The sequence below is a fragment of the Chiroxiphia lanceolata genome, chromosome 10, assembly GCF_009829145.1.
Source record: "Chiroxiphia lanceolata isolate bChiLan1 chromosome 10, bChiLan1.pri, whole genome shotgun sequence".
NCBI classification, from domain to species: domain Eukaryota; kingdom Metazoa; phylum Chordata; class Aves; order Passeriformes; family Pipridae; genus Chiroxiphia; species Chiroxiphia lanceolata.
The window spans coordinates 8,539,780-8,563,869 of record NC_045646.1 but is presented as its reverse complement, the minus strand read 5'-3'; the positions used below and the strand labels follow the sequence as shown (position 1 = coordinate 8,563,869).

Sequence of the window (24,090 nt, the reverse complement as noted above, 5' to 3'; positions counted from 1 at the left end):
CGGGCAGGGCCGCACACACCCCCCGCCCACAACATGGCGCTGGCGGCGGTGGCTGAGTGGGGTCGCGGCGGCCTCGGGGTGCTGAGGCGGCTGTGAGTGCGGGCTGGGAGCGGCTGTGCCGGGCTGTGCCGGGCTGTGCCGGGCTGTGCCGGGCTGTGCCGGGCTGTGCCGGGCTGTGCCGGGTCGGGAGCGGGAGGGGCCGGCGGTAGCCGCCCACAGCGAGCCCCGAGCTGGGCTGCCCGGGGGAGGAAGGGAAGGGAGCTCCGCTGGGCGTGTGGGGGGACACCGGCGCCCCGGGCTGCTCTATAGGAAGGAAGAGCGCAGAAGCGCCCCCGCGGTTGAAGGGATCGCTGTCGCAGCTGCCGCGGGTCCCGCGAAGCTGCCCCGGCCTCGGGGGTCTGTCCGCAGCCTGTGCTCACCTGCGACACCTGCGTGGTACAAGCTGGGGAAGTGAGAGGTTTGGGGAGTGCGCAAAAATCCCTCTCTCGTTATTAAAACTGAGGTTTAGTTGTGTGGTGCATTTTTGCTCCGACAGAGCTTCAGAATTGTCTGGACTTGATCCCAAATTCCAGAGTTGATTTATGTACTAATTAACTGCTTTCACAGTTTCATCCAGCCACCTCACCTTGGCTACCCCTTTTTGTTAGTATTAGTCGTTTGAGGTTTAGGTTTCTGAAAGTCTCCACAGCTTTTCTTTCTTGCTGCCTTCGCATTCTTTCTCTTGCACTTTTTCTCTATAGAAAAATTGCCGGTTTAAGTGTTTCTATTTTATGGTTGTCCACATCTTCTTTCCCAAATACTTTAAGTTGGCCTCTCTGAGAAATGCCAGATGTTGGCTGTTCTGTCTGCTAAAAGACTTTTCTAAAGAAAAAAACAAAAAACTTGACTGTTTCTGTTTTAATGCTGCTAAAAAAGCAAGGGGATAAATTTTTTTGTATCTAAATGAAAGCACTGGAGGAGCCATCTGGTGAAGTTTGTACAACTTTCCTTGTTGTACCTGAATATGTAAATGGATGTATCAAAAGCTTCAGAGCTATTTCAGTGCTGTTGTTCTCTCACCTGAAAATAAAAGTAGCTCAGTTGCCACTTCTTATATGCGTTTGTAACACTTCTGTGTGTTTATGGTTGCACAGGCAATGGAACCAAGTACAAAGATTTGTGAAATGGGCCTCAACGATAGGTATGAAATTTAATTTCTTTGGCTACTAGGTTAAATTGCTGTTAATTGTGGATGGTTTTACAATTAGTTTTAGAGCATTAGTTGCTGAAAAACGGTAGGGTTTTTTAATAAATATTCATATCTTTGTAGTTCTTGAAAAAAGTAGCCTGTAGCTAACCTAGCAGAAATCATCTTTAATGTTTAAACAACATTTTGAATAATTTTAGCTGTCATATTTAGGTGAACTGAACTTAATGAAAACTATTTGTTTTTGTGATGTTTTCCTTTGCTGATACAAGTGTTGCAAAGTCCGTGAGAATTGTTTTTTAAGGCATAATGGCATTTAAACAAAATATGGAGGAGAGTAAAAGTATTTAGCAAGACGATTTAAACTCATTCTGTTGTCATGTTGACAAAAAAGATAGAGTTTAGAATTCAGAGATCTATCTTCATTTTAATTAGTGAGTTTTAAGCTTCTGAGTTCTGACTATGAAGTCTCTGGCAGTGCTGACCTTACACTTTTATCAAGTTGTAGTTGCTGTTTTGAGACTTTGTAGGAGCTTGTAAGTCACTGCTTAGAAAACCCAAACAACAAAAAACTTGATACCTTGTTCTTTCTTTGTGACTGTGTATGAATGGGGAACAGTGCTCTTCAAGAAAATGTCAACAGCTTCTACTGGGGGGGACACAACACAGGTGTTGATTGTTTCTTAGTTAGTCCAGGGAATACACAGCAAAAATATAAGCATCAGCTTTTATGTTTAAGTGTTTTTTTAGGATTAGAATATATTTCTTGAATTCTAAAAAAGGAAATTTTTTAAAAAAGGCTTAAACATACTTCTGCATAAGGGCTCTAAGGAAAAAAAATCCAAGAGTAGCATGGAAATGCTTTAGGATGAAGTTTTGAGTGAAACAACTTCATTGTTGGAAGAAGTACATAAACACTATAAATTATGAAAAAAGAAGTCATAATTTTAAAATTGCTGTGTTTCCAGGAATGTTTTTAAGGATCTGTTTCTTACTGTGGTTCATCCTTTTAAACAGGAGGTCACAGCATAGGGAAGATTCTCATCGCAAACCGAGGAGAAATCGCCTGCAGAGTGATGCGAACAGCAAAGAAAATGGGGGTGAAGTCTGTGGCAGTTTATAGTGAAGCAGACAGAAATTCCATGCATGTAGCAATGGTGAAGTATATTCATTGTGCTTGTGACTTATGTTCATTCACAACAGTGTTTCCCACTGACAAGTTCTGTGTGAAAGCAGATTTGGGTGCTGCTGCAGTTGAATTTCACCCCTGTAGAGTTACTGCCAAGTTTTCCTTGAATTGATGAAAAGTTTGCCTGGTCTCTGTCTCAACACCTGACAGCTATACAGGAAGGGATATTAAATTTTGGCTCTCTAACTCCAGAGTAGCCAGAGGTTAGAAAACAGACTCTGATTTTGGGAAGAAAGTCAGAATTCGTTTCACTCAGTTGAGCCTTTTCATGAGGAGAGGCAGTGATTTAAACTGCTGTGTGCCAGCAGTCTGATAAATAATATAATCATCTCAAAAAACTCAAATTTGCAAATAAACAGTCTGTGTCCTATGTATTTCTTCTCAATCAGGCAGATGAAGCATATTGCATTGGTCCAGCACCCTCACAGCAGAGCTACTTGGCCATGGAGAAAATACTGCAGGTGGCCAAGGTCTCAGCAGCACAGGTGAGTAGATCAGGACCTACAGTTTTTCTCATACTTTCATGTCTTTAGTTCTTTATTTTTACCCATCTTGAGTTTCCTTGACACTACTGAAGTTTCTGAGTTTTCTAAGCTAAGCTGATACAAAAATAGGCTGGTAACATTATTCTGTTTTAGGCTGTTCATCCAGGTTATGGTTTCCTCTCAGAAAACACAGAGTTTGCAGAGCTGTGCAAGCAACAGGGAATCATCTTCATAGGTCCACCTTCATCTGCTATCAGAGATATGGGTATTAAGAGGTATCTATTTCTGATTTATGTGGTTATCCAATTTACAGCTTGGCAAAGCTAATTTTTTTAACAAACGCCCAGTGTCATAATTGTTTTATTCTGTCAGTTTTCACTGTATATTATTTTTATGGCTTTCTTCAAAAGAATAAACTCCAGGTCTATAGATATGGGATTCCAATAGACATAGAGACAATCGACCTTGTTCAGTTATTAGGATTTCATTAATTAAATAAGTAATGATTCTGCTTTTCCAGAACTGGGGCATTCAGCAGTCAGATTGGATGTTTTGTATGTTAGTCAAAAGAGCAGTGGAAAAGAAACACCACATCATTGAGGTTGTTGTGGCTCATGTAAAATGGGCTGGTAAGTTTAGTTCATCACCGAGGACCTTAGTTACTTAGATCAAAGAAATGCTTTTAGGGTATGAAGTATAAATCAGGAATGTGGAAATGAGGTTATTACTAACACATGAGCTGTATAATAGTAATTTGAGAGAATTAATTTTTTATCACTTTGTAATGTGAGAGTAAATTACCTCTGTAATTTAATGAGCTCTACATGTGTATTTGAAGTTAGAGTTGTTGTGCTTGAGTGTTTGATGTGTGGTGTGAATCCAGCTGTATCATGAAAAGTGTTTTGCCTTTGTTCAACTTCAGATGTAGTTTTGGCAGGATACAGTGTTGTAGTTTGAAAATTTTAGGGTTTGGCCTCTACAATGTGGGTCAAAAGACAGGAAAGAACAGTAGAACTGAAACTTACTCCTGCTTTTATGTGGAGGGCTTGGAGAAAAAAAAAAATCCCTGTTTGAAGCATGTGATTAATTCTAGTCCAATCCTATGTAACCCACCTATGCAAGTAGTCCTGTTGAGGTCTACTGTGGAACTGCTTTCAAGAAGAGAGTTAGCATTGGGAACATATACAGGTTTGGAGTTTAAAGTAAGAAAAAAAATATTATTATCATTCTAAATATAAAACTGTTCTGTCAAAGCACTTCCAAAGCTATAATGTCTGCTGCTGGCGTTCCTGTTGTTGAAGGTTATCACGGGGAAGATCAATCAGATGAGTGTCTAAAGGAACATGCCAAGAGAATAGGATACCCAGTCATGATTAAAGCTGTTCGTGGGGGTGGAGGAAAGGTAAGGAACTAATCTGTTCATCACATGCCATAAAGTGATCATGTCTCAGTATCTGCAACTGAATATTCTAAAAGAAATCTGAAAACAAAGAAACTGGAAAAGTACTTTTTGTTAAAATTCATTATTGATGTCCAATCTAGCACTATGAAATCTCATTTCCGTTTGTCGTGCAGTCAGGCAGAAGGTAAGTAGCTGGAATAAATGGGGAGAGTTTTGTTTTCTTCAATGGATCTCCAGCAATTCACATAAGCAGAAAAGTTGCCCTATGGATTTGTGTGAAATTGGATAACTTTAAATTGTTACTTCATGATAACTTCTGTTACTTCTTTTGTTAATAGTTTTAAATGTTGTATAAGAAGTGATTAGAAATACCATTTAAATATTTTTATCTAGACACTTTTTAATGTGTGGTGAACTCCCAGTCTAAATCTGATTTTACTCTGAAATGTCTATAAAATGACATGTAGAGAATTTTATTTTCAAAATAGCTATATTTGTTTTGTAATAAACGAGTTTTTCTTTGCCAAACTTGGAAAATTCCTATTATATCTGAGAATAAAATTGAATGTTGTACTCACCCATATCAATGAAATTATATATCTATTTTTCACACTTTTTATGGCACTTTGAGTGGGACTTAGAAGGATTATATTACTGGAAGCTGATACACAATTTTAGTAAAGTTTAAGAAAGGAGGGAAAAGAGTTATTGTTAAAGTCATTTCTTGCTGTTTGTGTGCAACAACGATTTTCATTGTATACCCTATTTTCAGACATTTAGAAAGGCTTTTTTCTGTATTTTAGGGCATGAGAATTGCTCATTCAGAAAAGGAGTTTCTGGACCAACTAGAATCAGCAAGGAGAGAAGCGAAGAAGTCTTTCAATGATGATGCAATGCTGATTGAGAAATTTGTAGATAATCCAAGGTGAGAAACAGATATTTCAATATAAACACTGTAATGTTTATTCTATGGTTGAACAAACATAACTGGTTTAGTAGTAGGATGAAAATTGGTCTTGTATGTTTTATTTGCACCATGGCAGTTGTTAATTTGGTCATATTTTTTTATAATGTATTGAATTTTTTGTAGTGACTTTGTTTTGAATGCTAGGAATTTAAATACAGTTGTTTGGGAGACATGGCAGTGCATGAGCTTTCGAAACTTGATTTACATCTAGAAAAAAAAAATCACTTTATAATACTTCAACTACAGACCTGAGTCAAGCTGTCGTGGTGTTTCTGCTGCCCTCAGGTGTCCTAAACTAGTTATTTAATCTTCCTTTATTTTGATATTTAAAACAGAAGGGATAGTTTTTATCTCATGTCTGGCCTGTGAAACTGAGCTAATTTATTTTTTATAAAGAACTTCTCGCAGAGGTCTGTTTGATAATCTCGCACTTTACATCTGTTTTTCTTGAAGCATCACTATAAAGAAAGCATTTATTTTAAAAAAACTGAGGGCCTCCTTATGCTGTCAGATAGGCATGAGAAAAATCTCATTCCTGGGGAATTTCTTTTGCCAGTATCAGAGGATTGTCACAATGGTGACATATTTTTGTTAGCTTTATACATAGAACAAAATTCTGCCACCTAATAGCTGTCCTCTGAAATGGTGTGTTGAAATAATGTTATTGCTGAGCCAGGGCTGCTGCTGCCTCTTGTGCATTGCTACACAGTAAATGATGGGGGAAATCATCATTATCAAATAACAGTGAAGTGGTTTTACTTTTATAATAATAACTAATAAAGAGGAGGCAGCTGTTGGATATGTGCCTCGTTTATCCCACAACTTACAAGATTTCAATGCAGTAGTTGGCATTTAGAATCCTGTTTCATTTGGGACATCAAGGAAGTCTAAAACAATTGAGATCTTGCATAATAGCAGCCTCACTTCTATATTTTCAGCATTTATTTGAGGGCAGACACTTAAACCTTTGAGAAGTCCTACTGGAGCACACAAGGCCATGTACAAACTCAAAGTCTGTTTGAGTGAAATCAGTCACAGGATTGGGGTTTTATTGAAGTACATTGAAACATTTATGTTTATGGAACAGGCACGTTGAAGTCCAAGTATTTGGTGACCAGCATGGCAATGCAGTGTATTTGTTTGAAAGAGACTGCAGTGTGCAGAGGAGGCATCAGAAGATCATTGAAGAGGCACCAGGGGTGAGCAGAAAGTTCTTAATGTTTTTTATGAGCCAACATATTTTTAAAGGAATTAATAATCCTCCATCAAGTTTATTTAGTTGATAGTACTTTATTTGTAATTCTTAGGCCTGTTTTAATTTTGCTGCAGAAAATGTTCTTTAGGAACTTTCTTTAGGAAAAGGATTCTCAAGGAAAAATTATATAGGTGTCTTCACTACAGTTGTTAAATACTGCAAAATATTCACATATACTAGGTTTATTATCACCAAAGTTAACAATGATTTATAATTTTTTCTATTATTATTATTATTTACAGCCAGGAATTAATCCAGAGGTTCGGAAGAGACTTGGAGAAGCCGCTGTCAAAGCAGCCAAAGCAGTGAATTACGTGGGAGCAGGTAAGTCTGTGGAGGCTTCTAACTTAATGAGAGTTGGAGTCTCAAGCAAATGGCATCTGATTGTTTGAGTATGACACACATGCCCCAAGTTTTTTGTGGGTCCAGCGAGTAATCACATAGTTAGTTCTGATGTAATTACAAATTTAAATTAGCATACCTGAGCTCAAGCTCTTCAGTGGCAGCTGAAGAAAAGGAAGAAAAAATTTCAGAGCAAATAATTCAATCAACTTGACTGTTGGAAACTGAGCATTATGAGTTAGTAACTTCGAAAAATAATCTCATCGTACAAAGAATAATCCTTTATATTCAAACACTAAAGCCTTTAAAAGAAAAACACAGTGTAAAGTCCACACCATTTCCCAGATGAAAAATAACCTCCCAGAATTATTTGTGACTTTGTTTTTTCACTAATTTCTTTGGTTACTTATTTTTAAAAAATAATTACACAGTCTATAAATATTAACAGTACTTTAGAGAGTCCTGATGCACATTTTAAAGTGCTAATGAAATGCAGCTTTTATTGTAGAGGAGAATGCCTACTAAACAGCACAGGCCACGTAAATGTAAAAGGAAAAAACCCTTCTGTTTTCAGGCCTCAGTTTTGTGACCCTTTTAGATAGACTGTATTTCGTTAAATTCTATACAATTTATCTGATTTGGAAATACTAGTGTTTTCCTGGCATAATTAAATTAAGTGTCTTAGATACTATTTGGTGAAGTGTCCTTCTGTTAAATACTTCAGGAACAGTGGAATTTATTATGGACTCCCAACATAATTTTTACTTCATGGAGATGAACACCAGACTGCAAGTAGAGCACCCAGTTACAGAGATGATCACTGGCACTGACTTGGTGGAATGGCAACTTAGGGTGAGTGTGAATTGTTTTTACCTGTAGGGTTCCACCTGAGTGGTGAATGGTGCTCTGTAATATTGCCTGTGAGAGAACAGATGGGTTTCCAGATCCTCATCTCCTGTTCAGCTAACAGGGTAGAGTTTCCTTTGCTCCAGAGGAACATCTCACATTGCTGTATTTGATGTGAGCATTGTGTAGATGCTCTGAATTTCAACCAAGTCTTCTCCCACTTGTGTAGAGAAAAAAACATTTTTTTAAAGTGTATTTAGAGACCTTACAGTTCGTGATGGTGATGCTGGCTGCCAGTAACCTATTTTATCATCTGCTTTTGGAGCAATTTTTGTCTAATAAAATCTTGTCTTAGTTGACCAGGCTGTAACTTAAATAATTTTTTTTTTGACATAACCAGCAGAAAAACATTAGACTGGTTTTTTTCCATTATGTTTTAGCTATCTGAAATATTAGGCAGTAAATTTACACAATAATAATTGAAAATCTTTTGACTCGCAGCTTCCACAAAAAAGGAAGGAGTGACTTCAGAATTAGCCTTTTATGACCTACCATTTTTTTCTCCTTGTGCTTTTTTTAATGTGCTTTCTAGTTATTCATGTTCAGAAGAAAGATATTTAATATTTCATACATCAGCACTCCAGAATATTGATCCTGCATTAAAGAAAAAACCTGCTGTTTTCAGGTTGCAGCAGGAGAGAAGATTCCCCTAAAGCAGGAAGAGATCCTGCTCCAGGGCCATGCATTTGAAGCTAGAATATATGCTGAAGACCCTAATAATAACTTTATGCCAGGAGCTGGGCCATTGTTGCACTTATCCACCCCTCCTGCAGATCGTTTCACCAGGATAGAGACTGGAGTCAGACAAGGTAAAACTGAAGGCTGTGATGTATAAGAAATAATTAACATCAAAATGTTTTCTTTGTAAGCATTTCCCTCTTTGGCCTAAGTAAGTTAGTCTGACAGGGTGTTGCTATAAAGACAAATCCATACAGAATTATTCTTCCTTGTAATTGTCCATGTATTTTTGGTCTATCACTGACTATTTTATTTACCTCTTTATTTACCTATATCCATAGTAAACTCCATTGGATCATGCTGCCTATATTCTCCTCACAATTTATCAATTCTGCATTGTGATTGCAACAAAGAAAACTGGATTTGAGTAGTGTTATATCTACAAAGTCTGCACTGAAGTTGTCCTTGACATTGAAATGCCAGGTCACATCATCATGTCCTCAAAGAACTTTAATCTCTAGAGAAATGTGGGCATGAATTGTGTTCCCCTTTGATGCCATGTGGTGTCCAGTACCTTGCATTACCAACTTTCAGAAATACTTCATTTAGTGTTACAGCATTTCTTTCATTCCCATATTTTAGGTGATGAGGTTTCTGTTCATTATGACCCAATGATTGCAAAGCTGGTTGTTTGGGCTGAGGATCGGCAAGCGGCGCTGAGGAAGCTGAGATACAGTTTGCACCAATATAATGTAAGTAGAAAGAGCCCAGTATGATTTCAGATCTTGAGCTAACTTTGTGAACACCTGGAGCTAACAAAGTATGCATAAAATACTACAGTAAAACAGAAGTGATTTCTAAGAGGGAGCCTGCATTGCCACTACCGTTTCAAATTCGTTATTTGTTTGCAGAAGTTGTATTTTTTTCCTAATTTGCAAACTGTTTTTATAGGTGGTGTAAGTAGAAATAAGTGTGAAGTCCAGTTTTACACACAGATTTTAAGTTTGTGATCTCTTCAGCTGGATGATGCACCTGAGATTTTGTAGAAGAGTAAGGCTAAACAACATTTTCAATTGTAGTGTGAGCTCTGTCAAACTTAAAGGAGTGGAATTTGTGTTTGTGTTTGCCTGTAATTTCTGATTTGTAAAAATAACTAAATTTTTAGACTGTACATGTGGTAAAGAAATATGCTGTCAGTTCTTTTTAAGAAACATTCCCTTTCCCCCCTATAAAAACTACAAGTATTGTATCTTTCCAAAAGCAGAATTCAGAAGGTTTGACTTGACATGAGACTGAATTAATTTACACTTTTAAACCAACAACATGAATGTGACTCAAGTATTGAAAATATTGGACCCCTTATTGTTTTAGCTACAAATGAAAATTACTTCAAGGGAAAGAGATAAATTCTGGAAAAACCCAAGAGAATTCTTTTTCTTAGCATTTCTGTCGGTACATATTGACAGCATAACATAGTTACCAGTTTCATTAATTTCTCTAAAATAATTATGTTGTTTGTTTAGGTATTTTGCAGTACAGGAAATGGATAGTATCTAGTAAATTTATAAAAGTCCCTGTTCCCACTTGTTACTATTAAAAGATCAAATATGGGATACTGACACTATTGTAACTCATTTTTTCATAAAGCGCTTGTCAAGTTAAGAATGTTCTTTTAAATCCTCAGAGCATGCTTTTTCAAAACAGTAGTTTTTTTCCTTAATTACCTCCCTTTACTGTTGCTGGGAAATTTTCCTCAACTTCACAGTGGACAGAGGTGGTGTTGAGAAAACAGAGTGCTTTTGGTAAGGCAGCTCTTAAGGTTTTATATTTGGTTTGTTGTGTGTTTGTTTTTTTTGTATTTAGAGTCATTGGTTTAACTGGTAAAAAAACAGACCAGTTGAATGAATTACATTTTATTGCTGAAGTTTGTTTCGATGATGCTATCTGAAAAAAATACTCATTCCTTATCTATACATAACTTGAGCAGAAAGCTGCATGCTCATTCATAACTTCAGTTTGCACTATGCTTCTGTTTCTTTACAGATTGTAGGATTAAGCACTAATATTGATTTCTTACTGAGCCTGTCAGGACACCCACAGTTTGAGGCTGGAAATGTGCACACTAATTTCATTCCTCAGCACCATGATGAACTACTTCCAAGCAAAAAGGCAACTCCACATGAAGTTATGTGTCAGGCAGCTCTTGGGCTTATACTGAAAGAAAAAATGCTAACAGATGCTTTTAGAGATCAGTCAGAGGGTAAGGATCATTCTTTTGTTTTATTTTGTGAGCTCACGTGCAATTACTCACTTTGCATGTTCTTTCTTTCACCTGCTTTGCGCCTCCTCAGGGTTCTGCATTCTGGCCTCTCTCAGCTATTTACAAAGACTGTAAATTTTGTGAAGGGGCAGATATGGAATATATCCCCACTGTAATGGACAGAGTACTTCCCACAGCACTCCAGATAGGCACTGTCTGGAAGACCTTGGGATTCCTAGTCAGTGACGCTGTGCGCTCTTTGCTCTTGACAAGCACAAACTGTGACCATCTGCCTGTGCTCTTCCTACAGCTGGCCCAAGGTCTTCAGATGTAAAATTGACTCTGCTCAGGGTGGGAGAGGCAGTGGGGTTTGATGGAACCTTCACCTAAGGGTTAATCAGGATCTGCTGTGGTGTAACTGAACTCCCACACATTCTTGTCCTGTTCAAGGATGTGTGCATGGAGAGCAGCCAACGCCCCCTTCTTAGTGCTGCTGTCAGCGTCGTGGTTTTTGTAGGTCACACAGCATCAGCTTATTCAGTGTTGAAGACTGAAGAATTGTCACTCTCAGTGATTACAGTGGTTCCCCAATCTTTTATGTGCAATGTAAAACTATAAGTATGATGGTAATAACAGTAGGACAGTGATTCAATGGTGTAAAATCTGAGTATTGCGTGTTGTCAAAGTAGAAAGAAAGTAACATCTCTGTGTATTTTGTGTTTTAGATAAATTCTCACCATTTGCATCCAGCACTGGTAGAAGGATAAATATATGTTATACTAGAAAACTGTCTCTGCTGGATGGGGAAAACAGTAAGTTAAGAAAGTGTGTGGAGGGAAAGGAGGCACTTGATGGATAAAATTATTTCAACTGATGCTTGAAAATTCAGATTAAGAAACAGCAAATAGAACCAGGATGAGTTCTGTGCAATTTAAGCAGAGAATTCACAGAATTGCATGCTTTATCCACACTGTTAGATCTTGAGGATATATAAACCAAATTCAAATGGCACCATTGTTGTTCATCATTTAAATGAATAAGGTTGACATTTTAAAAAGAGCTGAGTGCCATTGACTTTTTTTTCACTTCATTTTGGTATGAAAGAGCTCAGAACTTTTTCCCATCACAGACTTGTTTTCTGTTCATATAACAGTACAGATTTCAGAGCATAACTTCAGGTGCTCATCTTTGAAAAACATATTGTCTCGAATTCAGTATGAAAGCTGCAGTGTCTACAAAGCTAACCTGAAAATACTTGTTCTTTTCTTAGTGTTGGTAGGTCTTGTTTTCATTAAGAAACATAAACTAAGTATTGTGTATATGTCATCATTCTCTAGAAACTGTAATCTACTCACAGATACATATTTTGTTTTATTCAACAGTTGTGGATGTAGCTGTAAGTTACAATCAAGATGGGTCATACAAAATGCAGGTACAAGTTCATTTTTTCAGATATTTCATTAGATAAAAGAATCTGTCTCTTGTAGACTTATCTTAGTATTAACTGTTACTAAAGTTGCTTGGTGATTACAGTTACAGGATTCTATTTTTGGCTTACTTGCAGCCATTGCTGTAGACTGTTATTTTAGCCTGAAATTATCTTTGGTAGATGGTGGATCAGCATGGAAGAGCTACTAAAATACTTCTGAAAATAAGGCTAAGAAAAGTGTTTGTATTTTCAGTATTTAAAGGTCTTATTCTTCATTTTCCTCTTCCTTAAATTTGTCTTCCTAAAAGTAAGTAAGTAAGATTTAAATCTGCATTTAAAAAGACTTTTTTTTCCACAGGACTCCTGCTTTATTCTGTGCATGAGATGGATCTCCTGTGGGATAAATAAAAGCTTTCTAGAGCATTATCTGTAGGATAACACTTATTTTATTTTGAAGATGGAAACTGAGGCGTGATTACCAAATGGGATGAGGAATCTTCTGGTCAGATAATTGAATGATACCCCATAGAATTGGCTTCTTTGTCTGTGCTGTAGAGCTCCTATAGGATACAGCTCAAGATGCTTTAAGCATAGATAATTTTGTGTGTGCACATGTGATAGTCTCCAGTTGTGTGGCTTATGGGGGTTGTGTTTTGCTGAGTGTTAAATATCCTTCTTGCATCACTTGTAGTCCGGTATTTTTTCTCTCAGATTTGTCACCCAGAATGAAAGCATCTGGAGAATGCAGTCTCTCTGTAGTTCAGCTTCTTGTTCCCAATATTTAGAAAAGGGAAACTGGGAGAATAAGTATTTATGAACTGCTTAGACTGTGTAGAGATGAGCCTACCAAAAAAATAATGAGAAAACTACTGTGCTTTGGAGGGTATAACAGCATCTTGGGTAACTCACACCCTTATTTCTATGGATACAAAGACTGAGATAACTCACATCCCTCCAGTAATACCCAGGTTATTTTGGGTGTATTAATTACATATGTGATGCTGCAGAGCTCTTACACTCGAGGTTTGTCTCATGTAAGTCATGTCAGCAAAAGTAAAGAGAGGCTGGAACGGATATGGGGGCCATTTGTGGAGGGAAGTGCTGCTGGGGAGAATGTAGACTCCTAGGGAAGAAGCAGGAACAGGAGTTGAGGTGGAAATGGAGAGAAGCTGGAGATAAAGGATGGGGAAACATAACTGGGAGCTGATTATGAGGAGGACGTTGCCTCTGCAGTGTTACAAAACCTGTGCTGGGGCCAATCAATTAGAGCAGGTTGCTGGGCCATGGATCTGGCAAGCACTTAGTGCTTCCAAGGGTGCTGCCCTAATTTGTGCCCCTGCTCAGGATACTCATCAAGCAAATTATTTTCCTCTGAGGGATAAGTATCAGATCAACAGTATCTTTTCAATGCATGTTTTCAGTGGAAGAACAGTATGTGACTACCTAATAAAAACTGAGTTTTATTTCTACTCCTACCACCCTGAAAGACCAGCAAGTCTCTTGATTCTTTCCTCAGGGATGGTAGACTTAGAAACAAACATATCAGTTAAATGTAATGCACTTATGTTTGTATTCTTGCAGTCTTTGTATGCTGAGGTTGTGGCAGAGGTGCAGTTTCCACTGATGTGGATGAAGGGTTACTCACAAATGACCTTTCCATCTGGTCTTTCTTGTGCAGTTTTGGTGTCTAACTGACACTGTTTCCATTACTGCTCTGCTCCTTTGTAGGTTTACTGAATGTGTTGTAGTTCTTGTATTGCAAGCTTCCAAGGCAGAGGAAGTTACCTGTGTTTTGGAAAGCATCGTGGAACATGATGTCAGCTGAGTAGTATGGATTTTCAGTTTGAAGTCAAGATGCTACAACAGATCAAAAATATTGGATGTTAGTAGCATCACTAAACTGATAATGCTGGGCTTGTTTTTGTTCTTCTTGAGAAATAGTATATCTTTGTTTAAGATAAAAATTGTCCTGAGGGAACAATTTTCTGAGCTGTTTGTATTGGATACAGAATACAGTCTCTTAACTGAAAAATAAAGGATACATAAGATTTAAAAATATTTTTTCTTTTAATTCCAAAATTGTCTATGAAGAATCACAGGTTATGAGTGCATAAATGCTGTCTTTTGGTTTACTGGTAATGAAAGGTTAACCTTTGTCCTTATAAAAGCATTGAACTTTCAGATTCAAGATAAAACATTCCTGATTTCTGGAGAGATGTTGAATGAAGGTGATTCACTTTACTTGAGGTCTTCAGTAAATGGAACAGTGTGTAAGGCCAAATTGGTCATTTTGGACAACACCATTTATCTCTTCTTTCCGGTAAAGTTCCTTTCTTTATTATCACAAGTTTAAAATTTCAGAATTCTATCCATGAAAATGAGGAATATAAATTGCAAGAGAATGTGAATCATAATTTCAGTTTCTTACTTTGACCTGTAATGTTTTGATACTTGCTGGATTTATAGGTCTTATTAGAAGTTCACTGCTTATGGTCCATGAGTGAGAAAATTACTTTTAGAAAGATAAAATACAATGAGGTGAATTGCAAATGATACCTTAGGAGGAGGGAACACAAAATATTAAAATTGTCAGGTATTTAAGTTTGTCATAGAACAGTAGCAATTAGTTCAAACTGACAATTATTTGAAAGTGCTTGTGACTGTTATTTTAATTTCATTTTTTTAAATTATATGACAAGAAATAAATTGATACTGGTCTGAGGAAAGATAACTTCAGGTAATATTAAAAAAATAGAATTATGAGCTACCATGGCATTTTATCTGTTGCATATATGCCAATGGCATTTGAAAGAAGATGTACCCTAATTTCCATTATTAGGCTGGTAATTTTTTATATGCATTTCAAAAGATTGCAAGGCCCTAAAGTAACTCAATAAAAATGTAATCTAAGTAAGTAAATGTATTAGTTTCAGTAATTAACCTCTAGCCCTGAGCCCCTTAAGACTTTCTGCAGAACGCAGTGAAAACTTCGCTCCTGCAGTGGTGAGGACTAAGGAACTCGTGCTGGAATGGCAAAGCTCAGTCCTCCTGTGACATCACAGTGGAGTCAGGGTTGGGGGATTTAGAAGAAATCCCAGGAGGTTTATGGTATGGCTGGGGTGTGGGGGAGAATGAGTCTTTGGGGAACTCTGGGCACCAAGTGTGAGAGCACTTAAAGGATTTTGAATAACAGTGAGAATTTATGACTGAATTAGCACTGAATTCATGTTATTGTAAATTGTGAAGCTCTCATTGGCAAGGAAGATGCCAATGTCTATCTTCTTTGTTGCAGCAACTGCCTGTCCCTTGTGCCTTTATACATTTTCTAAAACCTTCTGCACTGTTGCTGTGTGAATAGGGGAGGTACAAGATGCGTTTTGTACAAAAAGATCCATGTGAAGCTGCTTTTCCACAGTAGTTCCTTCCTTGCTGACCCTTAGCAGCATCAGCCTGACTTTTAAGGCCTCAGACATTGGCAAAGCTGCTGACAGTCCTCCTGCTGCCCTGACCCCAGGGCTCTACCACCCTCAGAGCAAGGCTGGATCTGTTCATTCCTGAATGTCAGAACATGTACTGATGGTGGGATTTTATGTTGTTAACTCACCTGTCCTGGATTTTCTCCCTGTAGGAAGGCAGTGCTCAGATTGGCCTCCCTGTGCCCAAGTACTTGTCTGCAGTGAGCTCAGGGGGAGAGCAAAGTGGTGCTGTAGCACCCATGACAGGCACAGTGGAAAAGGTAATTATAAAAACATGGGTGGAAAGTGAATTCTCCAGTATATATCCAAGTTCACTTCCAGAAATGGTGCTTCTGTACTGCCAGGAAAGAATCAGAGCCTGAAATGCCAGTGCTGTGTGACTTCTAATTGGAAAAAGCCTTGTTTACTCTTGAGTTTTCAGCAGCCACCCAAGAGTTTTTAAGGCTTCCAGTCTTCTTTCTCTAGAGCTCTGGAAATTCTGAATATTTAACTAATGGTACTGCTTAACTAATTTTTTCTTCATCCTAATTACTTTTTAAGTTGAAGGTCCCTGAAGTGTTAGAGACTGATTCATTTCATCTAACAAAAGAGCAAGTTAAGAGATGCACTTGCAAAAAAGGAAATACTCAGAATTGCCTTTTTGTTAAACTGAGTGTTTCTTTCTTTTTCTTTAGCTCAGCAAGTCTTGTGTATTCCTCTGTACAGTGACAAAGTTTCCACAGAAGAGATTTCCATGGCAGTTTAGTGGTTAAGGGATTCTAGTAGCAACGAAAAGGCATTTCAGAGAGTCAAGGACCTTGAACATGGATCTCCTACACACTGAATGTGTAGTTATAGTTGAATAACAAGGTGGCTCTGCCATCTTCTTTCTGGGTGTTGTTTTTTAAAAGACTTTAGGGACTGGCTCCAGGAGGAGGTCCTGCACTTTCTCAAAATAGAAGTGCTTAAGCCAGAAAGGGTCAAATATATATCATCTCTTCTAGTGTTCCATCTTTGATAGGTAAATGTCTTCCTGCTTGTCCTGGCAGCTGGCACTGAACCTCTCTCTGTAGCTCTGACTTCCCTTGAGTGTCATCTAGAGAACTCTCATACCCAATTCAGCAATAATAAAAATAATATGAGGCTGTTTTGCAAAACCACAATCAGTCTGTGGATTGTGCTAGTCAAGATCCAGCTGATGATTGTTAATGGCATAGACAAGAATGATTTTTTTTTTTCCCCAATTTTCTCTTGAATTTAGGTGTTTGTGAAGGCAGGGGATAAGGTTCAGACTGGAGATCCTCTAATGGTTATGATAGCTATGAAAATGGAGGTAAGTGACATATAAAGGTTTTAATTACTGAGAAAATAAAAATCTGGTCAGAATTTTATAATTTTTGGTTGCATTACTGACGTATGATGTAGCTTGCAGATGTCAGTATCACTTCATCTGCTATGAAATGAGTGTTGTGTTTGTAGATTTTAGAGGATTATATTTGCTGTTATTTTGCTAACAAATGATGATTATATAATCCATGGTATTCTGCAGCTGTTTTAGCATGCATTTGGTGAGCTGTGTCAGGCCTTCTCTCCCCTCCTCTCCTTTGACTTCTCTAGCAGAAGACTGTCCAGGTGTATCTCTTGCTCACTGATTTGATCCAAGCATATGGAATATCTGCAGTTTCTTCAGACAGAAATTTAGCTAATGGAGACTTTGTAAATATGTACAGGGTTCTTTGTGTATAATGTTTATTATTTACATAAAGTTTTACCAAGAGTACGCTCAAGATTCTGTGTAATTGTCCACATGGCATTCAGTGGACCAGCACTTTGGCCATTTTATCTTGTCACAGTGTTTGACTGAATTACAGTTTTTTTAGCCTTAACTGATTTGACTTGACTATTAGTTTAAAATAAACCTCAGTTTGTGGTAGCAGAACTGAGAACATCTGCCTTTCCCTTATCGTGTCCTTTTTTAAATTATACTAAAATTACATGAAATAAACCAACTGTGCACCAAAAAAACCCTAGACCCCAAATCTTTTGCAGTTGGATTCTAAATGTGTTTCTGCCTCTCCAGCTGATAGCTCAGACTGACATTATCTGAGGTGCTATTTTTTAAGTGCTATTGAAATACAAATTGTAAAATTTAAAAAGCAAATTATTATTTACATGAGTCTTGGCTTAGATGTGAGGATTTACTATCTGGTATTAAATGTTTTGATACTAGACTAGCCCTATGTAGAAAAATACCAAGAAACAAAGCTACAATGGAAGACTAACTTGGTACAAGCAAACCAGTTTGGGGTTGGTATGTAAACATGCTATTTTACTGTCATTAGTAGCTGTATTTGTATTTCATCTGGATTTTGCCAAATATCTGCTCAGTAAAGACCCCTCCTGGCCAGAAAACAAAAATGTCTTTAGTAAATCTGTAGATTCCTCTTAAGGGAACAAATCTGCTATATGATTAACATTTTGGATTAAAACTGTATTATTTCTGCTTGGTATTTATTACAATAACAAAAACTGTTAGTGAAGTAAAATAACATTCAGCTGTTCATACTTCATAATATAACATTATATAGCATTTTTTGTCCCCAGTATACTTATCAAATATTCATGAGAAAACTTGAAAATGGACTAGTATAATGTTTTAAAAGAAGGTTTAAAATAAATAAAAAAATAAATAAAGAAATGTGTCAGAGGAAGGCATTCAATGTTTTTCAGTTCTAATTGCACCAAAGAGTAATATTAGCATTTGCTGGAGAGAGAGAGAAGGAAAAAAACCAGGTTCTCTGCTGGTTCACTCTTGCTATGTTTTGTGCAGCACACCATACGGGCTCCAAAGGCAGGAGTGATAAAAAAGGTTAATTTCCAAGAAGGTGCTCAGGCCAACAGACACGCTCCACTGGTGGAATTCATGGATGAAGAAGCCGAGTCAAAATGAAATTCAAGGAAGGTCCATTTCATTTTTTCTACTTTGCTGATTTTCTCCCAGGAGAAGACTTTATATTTTCAGCAAACTGTTTTGTATGAGAGATTGGGGAATTGGTTTCCTCTGCACTTCCTGCATAGGTTGACTGTAAATTATGCTGACTTCAGTGGAATTTGGGTATCACTATCCTGTAATCGTATTTATAACCTGTGGACCTGTGTGATTGTTGTACAGTGGTTACGTTTGCCTGTGGAAAGGCATTGGAGTGGAAAAAGATGTGGAACTCTCAAAGGATGGGAGAGGTTAGTAAGGACTGTAAGGGACAGACAGGTTGGGTTCTTCTGCTTCTTCATTCACAGCTGCCTTTTTCCCTGAGATTTGAGAAGACTGATTTGAAGGAAATCTGAAGGAAGACAATTGTTTTATTAATTCCTTTTCTGGTAAAATCCCTGATTGTGGCTTATGTTTTTGCCTTAATAGGGAATTCAGGATTGTTCCTTAGCCCTGAATCCTCCTTGGTCATTTCTATTACATCTTTTTTTCCAATTTACCTCAATGAGTAGTGAAAATTTGCATTTCAAAAATTATTTTAATATACCTCAAAAAATCTGATACAATGCATTTTTCAAATACATTTGCTACACTTATCAAAGTTGGAACATAAGTTGGTTTCTAAAAATATAATTTGAACTTTAAATATGAAGTAGTAACATAGAAAGATAAGCTTATTTATTACTTGGAAAGTGTGCCAAAATAAAATACTGACTTCAAAATCTTCATTACTGTTCCCATATTGTTCATGTTCTTCTATGTTACTTATTGGCTGGAATGAAGTACATCAAAGTCTTTGTAATAACATGAAATATTATTATGAATAATAGATTTTTTTTTTTCTATCTGCAGGGTTTCAGAAGGGAAAATTGTTAGGTTTTTTGATATGCAAAGAAAATACTTGGACTAAGCATACTGATTTATTTTAAGTTATTTAAAAGCCCCTCAGAGAAACAGGAAAAGGGAAAGAAAAATATGTTTTAATTGTTGCAAACTTTGGATATATTTTTACCTTTCAGTTAATGTGATGTTCTGGTTGTCATGTGAAGTTTTGATATGCTAATTTAATTCAATAATATGGTCTATACTGCAGAAAGGAACACATCAGATGCTGCAGTGATCCCAAACTTGTAGTCAGATCTGTGCAAATGGATCCTCACACTTACCTGAAATCTCATTTCTGAATCAATATACAGCATCATGGGGAGTTCTCTGATCTGCTTCTATAATTGTGCAGCCTTGCCTGCAATGCAGAAGAACATTATAAAAAAGAATTGGCTCTGGATGGACTGTATATTAAAAGCATACTGTAATACTTTTCAATGTTCCTTGTAATCCTGTGGCCACCTAACAAAAAATTCCAGTGATCATTTTGTAGAGTATTGCCACAGTGATTTTTATTTACTGCCAAATAAAAATTAAGCTTAACTTTGAATGTTTGTTTTTGTTTTTCTCCGTTTTGTTCCTTCCTTGGTTGTTTCTGTCCATGCATAACATTAGAGGGTTTTAAGCAGCTGTTTCTGTAGCATCATCTGATGATGACCACAGTCTGCAGATCACATTTGGGAGGCAGAAATCCAGACAGTTGTGATGGGCTTCACTGCAGGTAAGGTTAGTGGCTTGTTTTATCTAGAAATTGGATCTACCTATAGAAACATGAGCCTCTGCAGCCTGGCATTTATTTTTTGCTCACTACATGACAGGGCTGTGTTTCTACACTGAATCTGTACCAAAACACTGAAGCTCACAGCATGAGGTTCTCTGCCCGCTGAGGCTGCACAGCTTGTGCACACAGCCAGTGAAACAAGAACATGTTCCCTGGAAGCTGACAAAATGTCCTCCCTTAGGAACGAACTGAGACAAATAATGTTACCAGTTTTCATTTTCCCTCACTTCTGAAAATTAGCTGTTAAGTTTTTATCTCTCTAGTTTCTACTGAGATTGATTTTTCAAATAATGATGGTTGTGTTTATTTCAGAATAAAAGCTCTTGCAGAAGTCACTGTCATAGTTTGCACACTTTAAATGTGATTTAATTGAATTTAGAGATGCTCAAAGAATTACTAAAGTCAGGTTTTTCCTCTAACACAGAATTTACAAAATATTTAGAAATCCTTGGTTTATTACAAAAAAATTCTTGTGTTATAAATTTGCATTGCTAAGAAGCACGTGATAGTAACAGCTGTAACTAAACTGTTGTCTCTAGAACACTTAGTGGTAGATTAAGAAAGAAAAAATGTAATTGTTTAAAATCAGTATTTTAGTATTCAAGTTAAAAGGGTCATCTCTGCCTGTAATTTGTTATCAATATACCCTTTCAAATGGTGCTGCAGTTAGGAAAAAACAGTCATGGGTGTTCCAGTAACAATGAATCTGAGCTGATTCCAGTTGTAATGATTTTCTCTTGCTGCCACGGGAGAGAGGGGGCCGGGTCACAGAACACGTAGTTCAGCCCCAGTTGATAGTCCCCAGGAAAGAACAAGGGTGTTGGTGTTCAGACTTGGCCTTCTTTGAGACAGGATCAGGGAGTAACACTCTCCATGAGCCTGCTGGTCAGCCTGTGGGATCAGGTGTGGATCATCCTGCCCAGCAGTGTGAATGTTACAACCAGACCAAAATGAGAGCCTTTAGTAAACTTTAGTTATCCCCTGTGGGATCTCCGTCTCTCTTGCACTCTCCAGCGGCTGCCAATTACTGTGGCTTATACCAAGGGAAGATGTGTGGTCTGGAGCCTGAATCCATGCTGGATCAGTGATTAGGACACAGGGAGTGGAAAGCAGGAGGGCAGGACTGTGTTCTTATTTCAGCCACTGATTCATGGTGGCTTCAGGTAAGTCACTTGGTAGATACTTACTTATGTTTCCTGTTATTTGATGAGGTTGATGGCAACCAAAACACTGCAAAATTTGTGAACAAAGTGATTTATAAATAATTTTCAATGCTTGTTGGTAAAGTTGTAATTCCAGCTGTAGGCAATTTCTACTTGTAGGTTGTTTTTTAAACTTTTATACTTTTAGTCAATGGTAGGGAAAAATATCAGTTGATCTGGGAATACAAGTCTTTTACTAAAACAAGCTGTACTATTTCAAAGGAAATATCAACCAGTGCACTAACACAGGTATATTAGTTTCTGTTGATAATCCTTCTTTCCAGTCAGATCAGGAGTTATTTGTCTGTGTTCTGTCTGTTCTGTTTGTAAAACGCTGCACAGTGCTGTGTAGAATGTGTTTACTGTTTAATGTTATCTTAAAACCTGTTTATTTTAACGTGGATTCATTGTATAATCAACACAGATTATCTGGTTGAATACTCCGTATTTTTTATTATAGGAGCAATAACTAAGTAAAACATGTCTGGAGTCCTGCTGGGTTTTAAAATTGTGATAGCTGGATTTTAGCTTTAATCTGTGTCCTGGTTTCAGCTGGGAGTTATCCTTCTTCCTGGTTGCTGCTACAGTGCCGTGTTTTGGATTCAGTGTGAGAATAATGCTGGTAACAAACTGCTGTTTTAGTTGCTGAGTAGTGCTTAGTCTAAGGCAAAGACTTCTCAGTTTCCCATGCTCAGTTTCAGCGAGCAGGTGTGCGAGGAGCTGGGAGGGAGCACAGCCAGGACAGCTGACCCAAACTAGCCAAAGGGATATTCCATGCCATAAAACACCGTGCCCAGTGTACAACTGGGAGAAGTTGTCCAGGAGCCACCAGCTGCTGCTTGGGGATGGGCTGGGCATCAGTCAGTGGGGACTGAACACCAGTATTGAGCATCACTTGCCTGTCTTGAGTTTTATTTCTTGCGCTCTTTTTGTTGTCTTGCTTTTCATTAGAGTTGTTGTATTATTTATTCAATTTTATTTCAATTATTAAACTGCTCTTTTTCCCATTCTCCTCCCCATCCCAGCAGGAGGTGGTGGGTGGTGAACAAGCAGCTGCATGGTACAGAGGGGACCTCATTGCTGGCTGGAGTTAAACTATGGCAGTCCTTTTTGGCACCCACTGTGGGGCACAAAGGGTGGAGATAACGACAGATCTGACCAGAGCCTGTAAAACAAATTTATTACAAGCATTCATTATATTAATTTAATAGTCATTGGACACAATGTTGATTTGTTTGTTCTCAAGAGGTGTTGCTCTTGTTCTCAGGTTTGCATCAATGCAGTGCCTTACTTGGTGTGTGTGTTCCCTTTGTGCTGTTTATCACCTCTGGGGGCTGGGCTAAGGTTGATTCTGTTGTACTTTGTAACACTGGCTTATGATATGATAAAATTGCTAGTTGTGAAACAGAGAAAAACAATCACAAATGGAGGTTCTTCCAGGAAAGTTGCTGCTCCAGTGTCCAGTGGGCAGTTCCAAGATAGAGAGGAAGGGCTAATCTTACTCCTCTGATCCTACGGAAAGAAATTCTGATCTGTTTTTACAAGAAGTGGAGAATCCTAAAACCAGTACTGGAGGGGCCCTGCCTCCTGACAGGTGGAGGGGAGGGACAGCTGAGTTTACAGGATTGTGTGGATCAGATGTCCTGGCACATCAGACCCACAGGAGTGTTAAGGCTCTAGGAGATACCTGTGCACACTGTACCCTAATGCCATCAAGCTACAAAGGGGCAGAACCCGTTTTCCTTCTTTCCCCATCCCACAGGATGTGTGTGAGCAACTGCGTGGTACTCAGCTGCTGGCTTGGGTTAAACCACGGCAGGCCGTTTTCCATATAAATAGCTGATGCCAAAAAGTTGCACTTAAAATGGTAATTGGTCTCTGTGAATGGCAGCCAGTCTACTCACTTAAAAAAGTAGGGAAACCGGGAGTTGTTAAGTACTGGAGTCAGCAAAGCTCCAAAGAGTTTTTGGTGAAAAAGACTGCTGCTGAGAGCTCCATCCCTCCTTTGCCTCTCTGAAAAGGGAAGTGGTATCTTCTTCTGGGCTGTCCTGTCCTGCACTGGCACACAGGAACACTCAGTGATCAGTACTGGTGTGGTAACTCCAACCAAAGACCCCAGGCCTGCTCAGTGTCCCGTTCAGCATCCCAGAAATATAAGACACAGCTCCCGCTCTACAGAGTTGTGAAATGAGATAAAATATGAACTAGAATGAACCAATTTTAAACCAGAACTGTTATATACAGATGTGGTTAATACATGTTTTCCTTTAGTCTGCCCCACTGTATTGATGCTGATAGCCAGGTGTGGGCGTGGAGGTTACAGTTTGCTGCTTAGGTACCAGAACAGTAATACTGGCTGGGTTGTGTAAACATGATCCCCAAAACCAGTTTGCTGGACAGTGTGAGGACTGGAGAAGGCTAAATGCCTGTGACATGTATGACAGGAGTCATCTTACTACCCTTACTTTTTATGTTTGCATTACTCCTACAGTCTGCCTTCCTCCCATACATGCAACTTAAATTACTGTTTCATATAGTAATACCAAAATATGTGCTCTGAATCGGGATGGCTTATTTTTATTAAGTAGAACAACTAAAGATGGCACATACAGAAAATCACTGGGATAGGGAAATAAGTGTGTCTCAGTCTCCTAAATTCTTGGAATCACCCGTAATTCT

The 24,090-nt window shown here is 38.1% G+C and overlaps 2 protein-coding genes and 1 long non-coding RNA gene across 5 annotated transcripts in view; 2 read left to right on the top strand and 1 right to left on the bottom strand.

Annotated features, from left to right (window-relative positions):
* On the top strand, positions 1-19,978 carry MCCC1 (methylcrotonoyl-CoA carboxylase 1). 2 transcript variants are annotated; one of them, XM_032698509.1, is made up of 19 exons: positions 3-92; positions 1,134-1,180; positions 2,204-2,343; positions 2,765-2,860; positions 3,014-3,135; positions 4,115-4,262; positions 5,066-5,187; positions 6,317-6,428; positions 6,727-6,808; positions 7,551-7,678; positions 8,358-8,541; positions 9,053-9,162; positions 10,454-10,670; positions 11,396-11,482; positions 12,053-12,102; positions 14,282-14,419; positions 15,728-15,835; positions 16,816-16,887; positions 18,385-19,978. In XM_032698509.1, exons 1-19 carry the CDS (start codon positions 34-36, stop codon positions 18,502-18,504), a joined length of 2,142 nt encoding a protein of 713 aa, XP_032554400.1. In that variant the 5' UTR covers positions 3-33; the 3' UTR covers positions 18,505-19,978. The 2 variants fall into 2 exon arrangements, with proteins under 2 accessions (XP_032554401.1, XP_032554400.1); XM_032698510.1 differs by lacking the exons at positions 14,282-14,419; positions 15,728-15,835; positions 16,816-16,887; positions 18,385-19,978 and adding an exon at positions 12,458-12,770 and having other exon boundaries at positions 1-92.
* Positions 12,512-24,090, bottom strand: part of LOC116791974 — a 15,358-nt gene continuing 3,779 nt past the window's right edge. Inside the window, exons 3-4 of one of the 2 annotated variants that reach the window (XR_004358919.1) lie at positions 19,710-19,786; positions 12,512-12,942 (exon numbers count right to left, since the gene is read on the bottom strand). This is a non-coding gene — a long non-coding RNA (uncharacterized LOC116791974). Of the gene's footprint in view, positions 12,943-19,709; positions 19,787-22,574; positions 22,924-24,090 lie in introns of those variants that run through there. The other variant, XR_004358918.1, reaches the window with a different exon arrangement.
* Positions 21,026-24,090, top strand: part of DCUN1D1 (defective in cullin neddylation 1 domain containing 1) — a 27,033-nt gene continuing 23,968 nt past the window's right edge. Inside the window, exon 1 of the mRNA XM_032698516.1 lies at positions 21,026-21,372. The gene's annotated coding sequence lies outside the window, so the exon portion shown is untranslated. The remainder of the gene's footprint in view (positions 21,373-24,090) is intronic.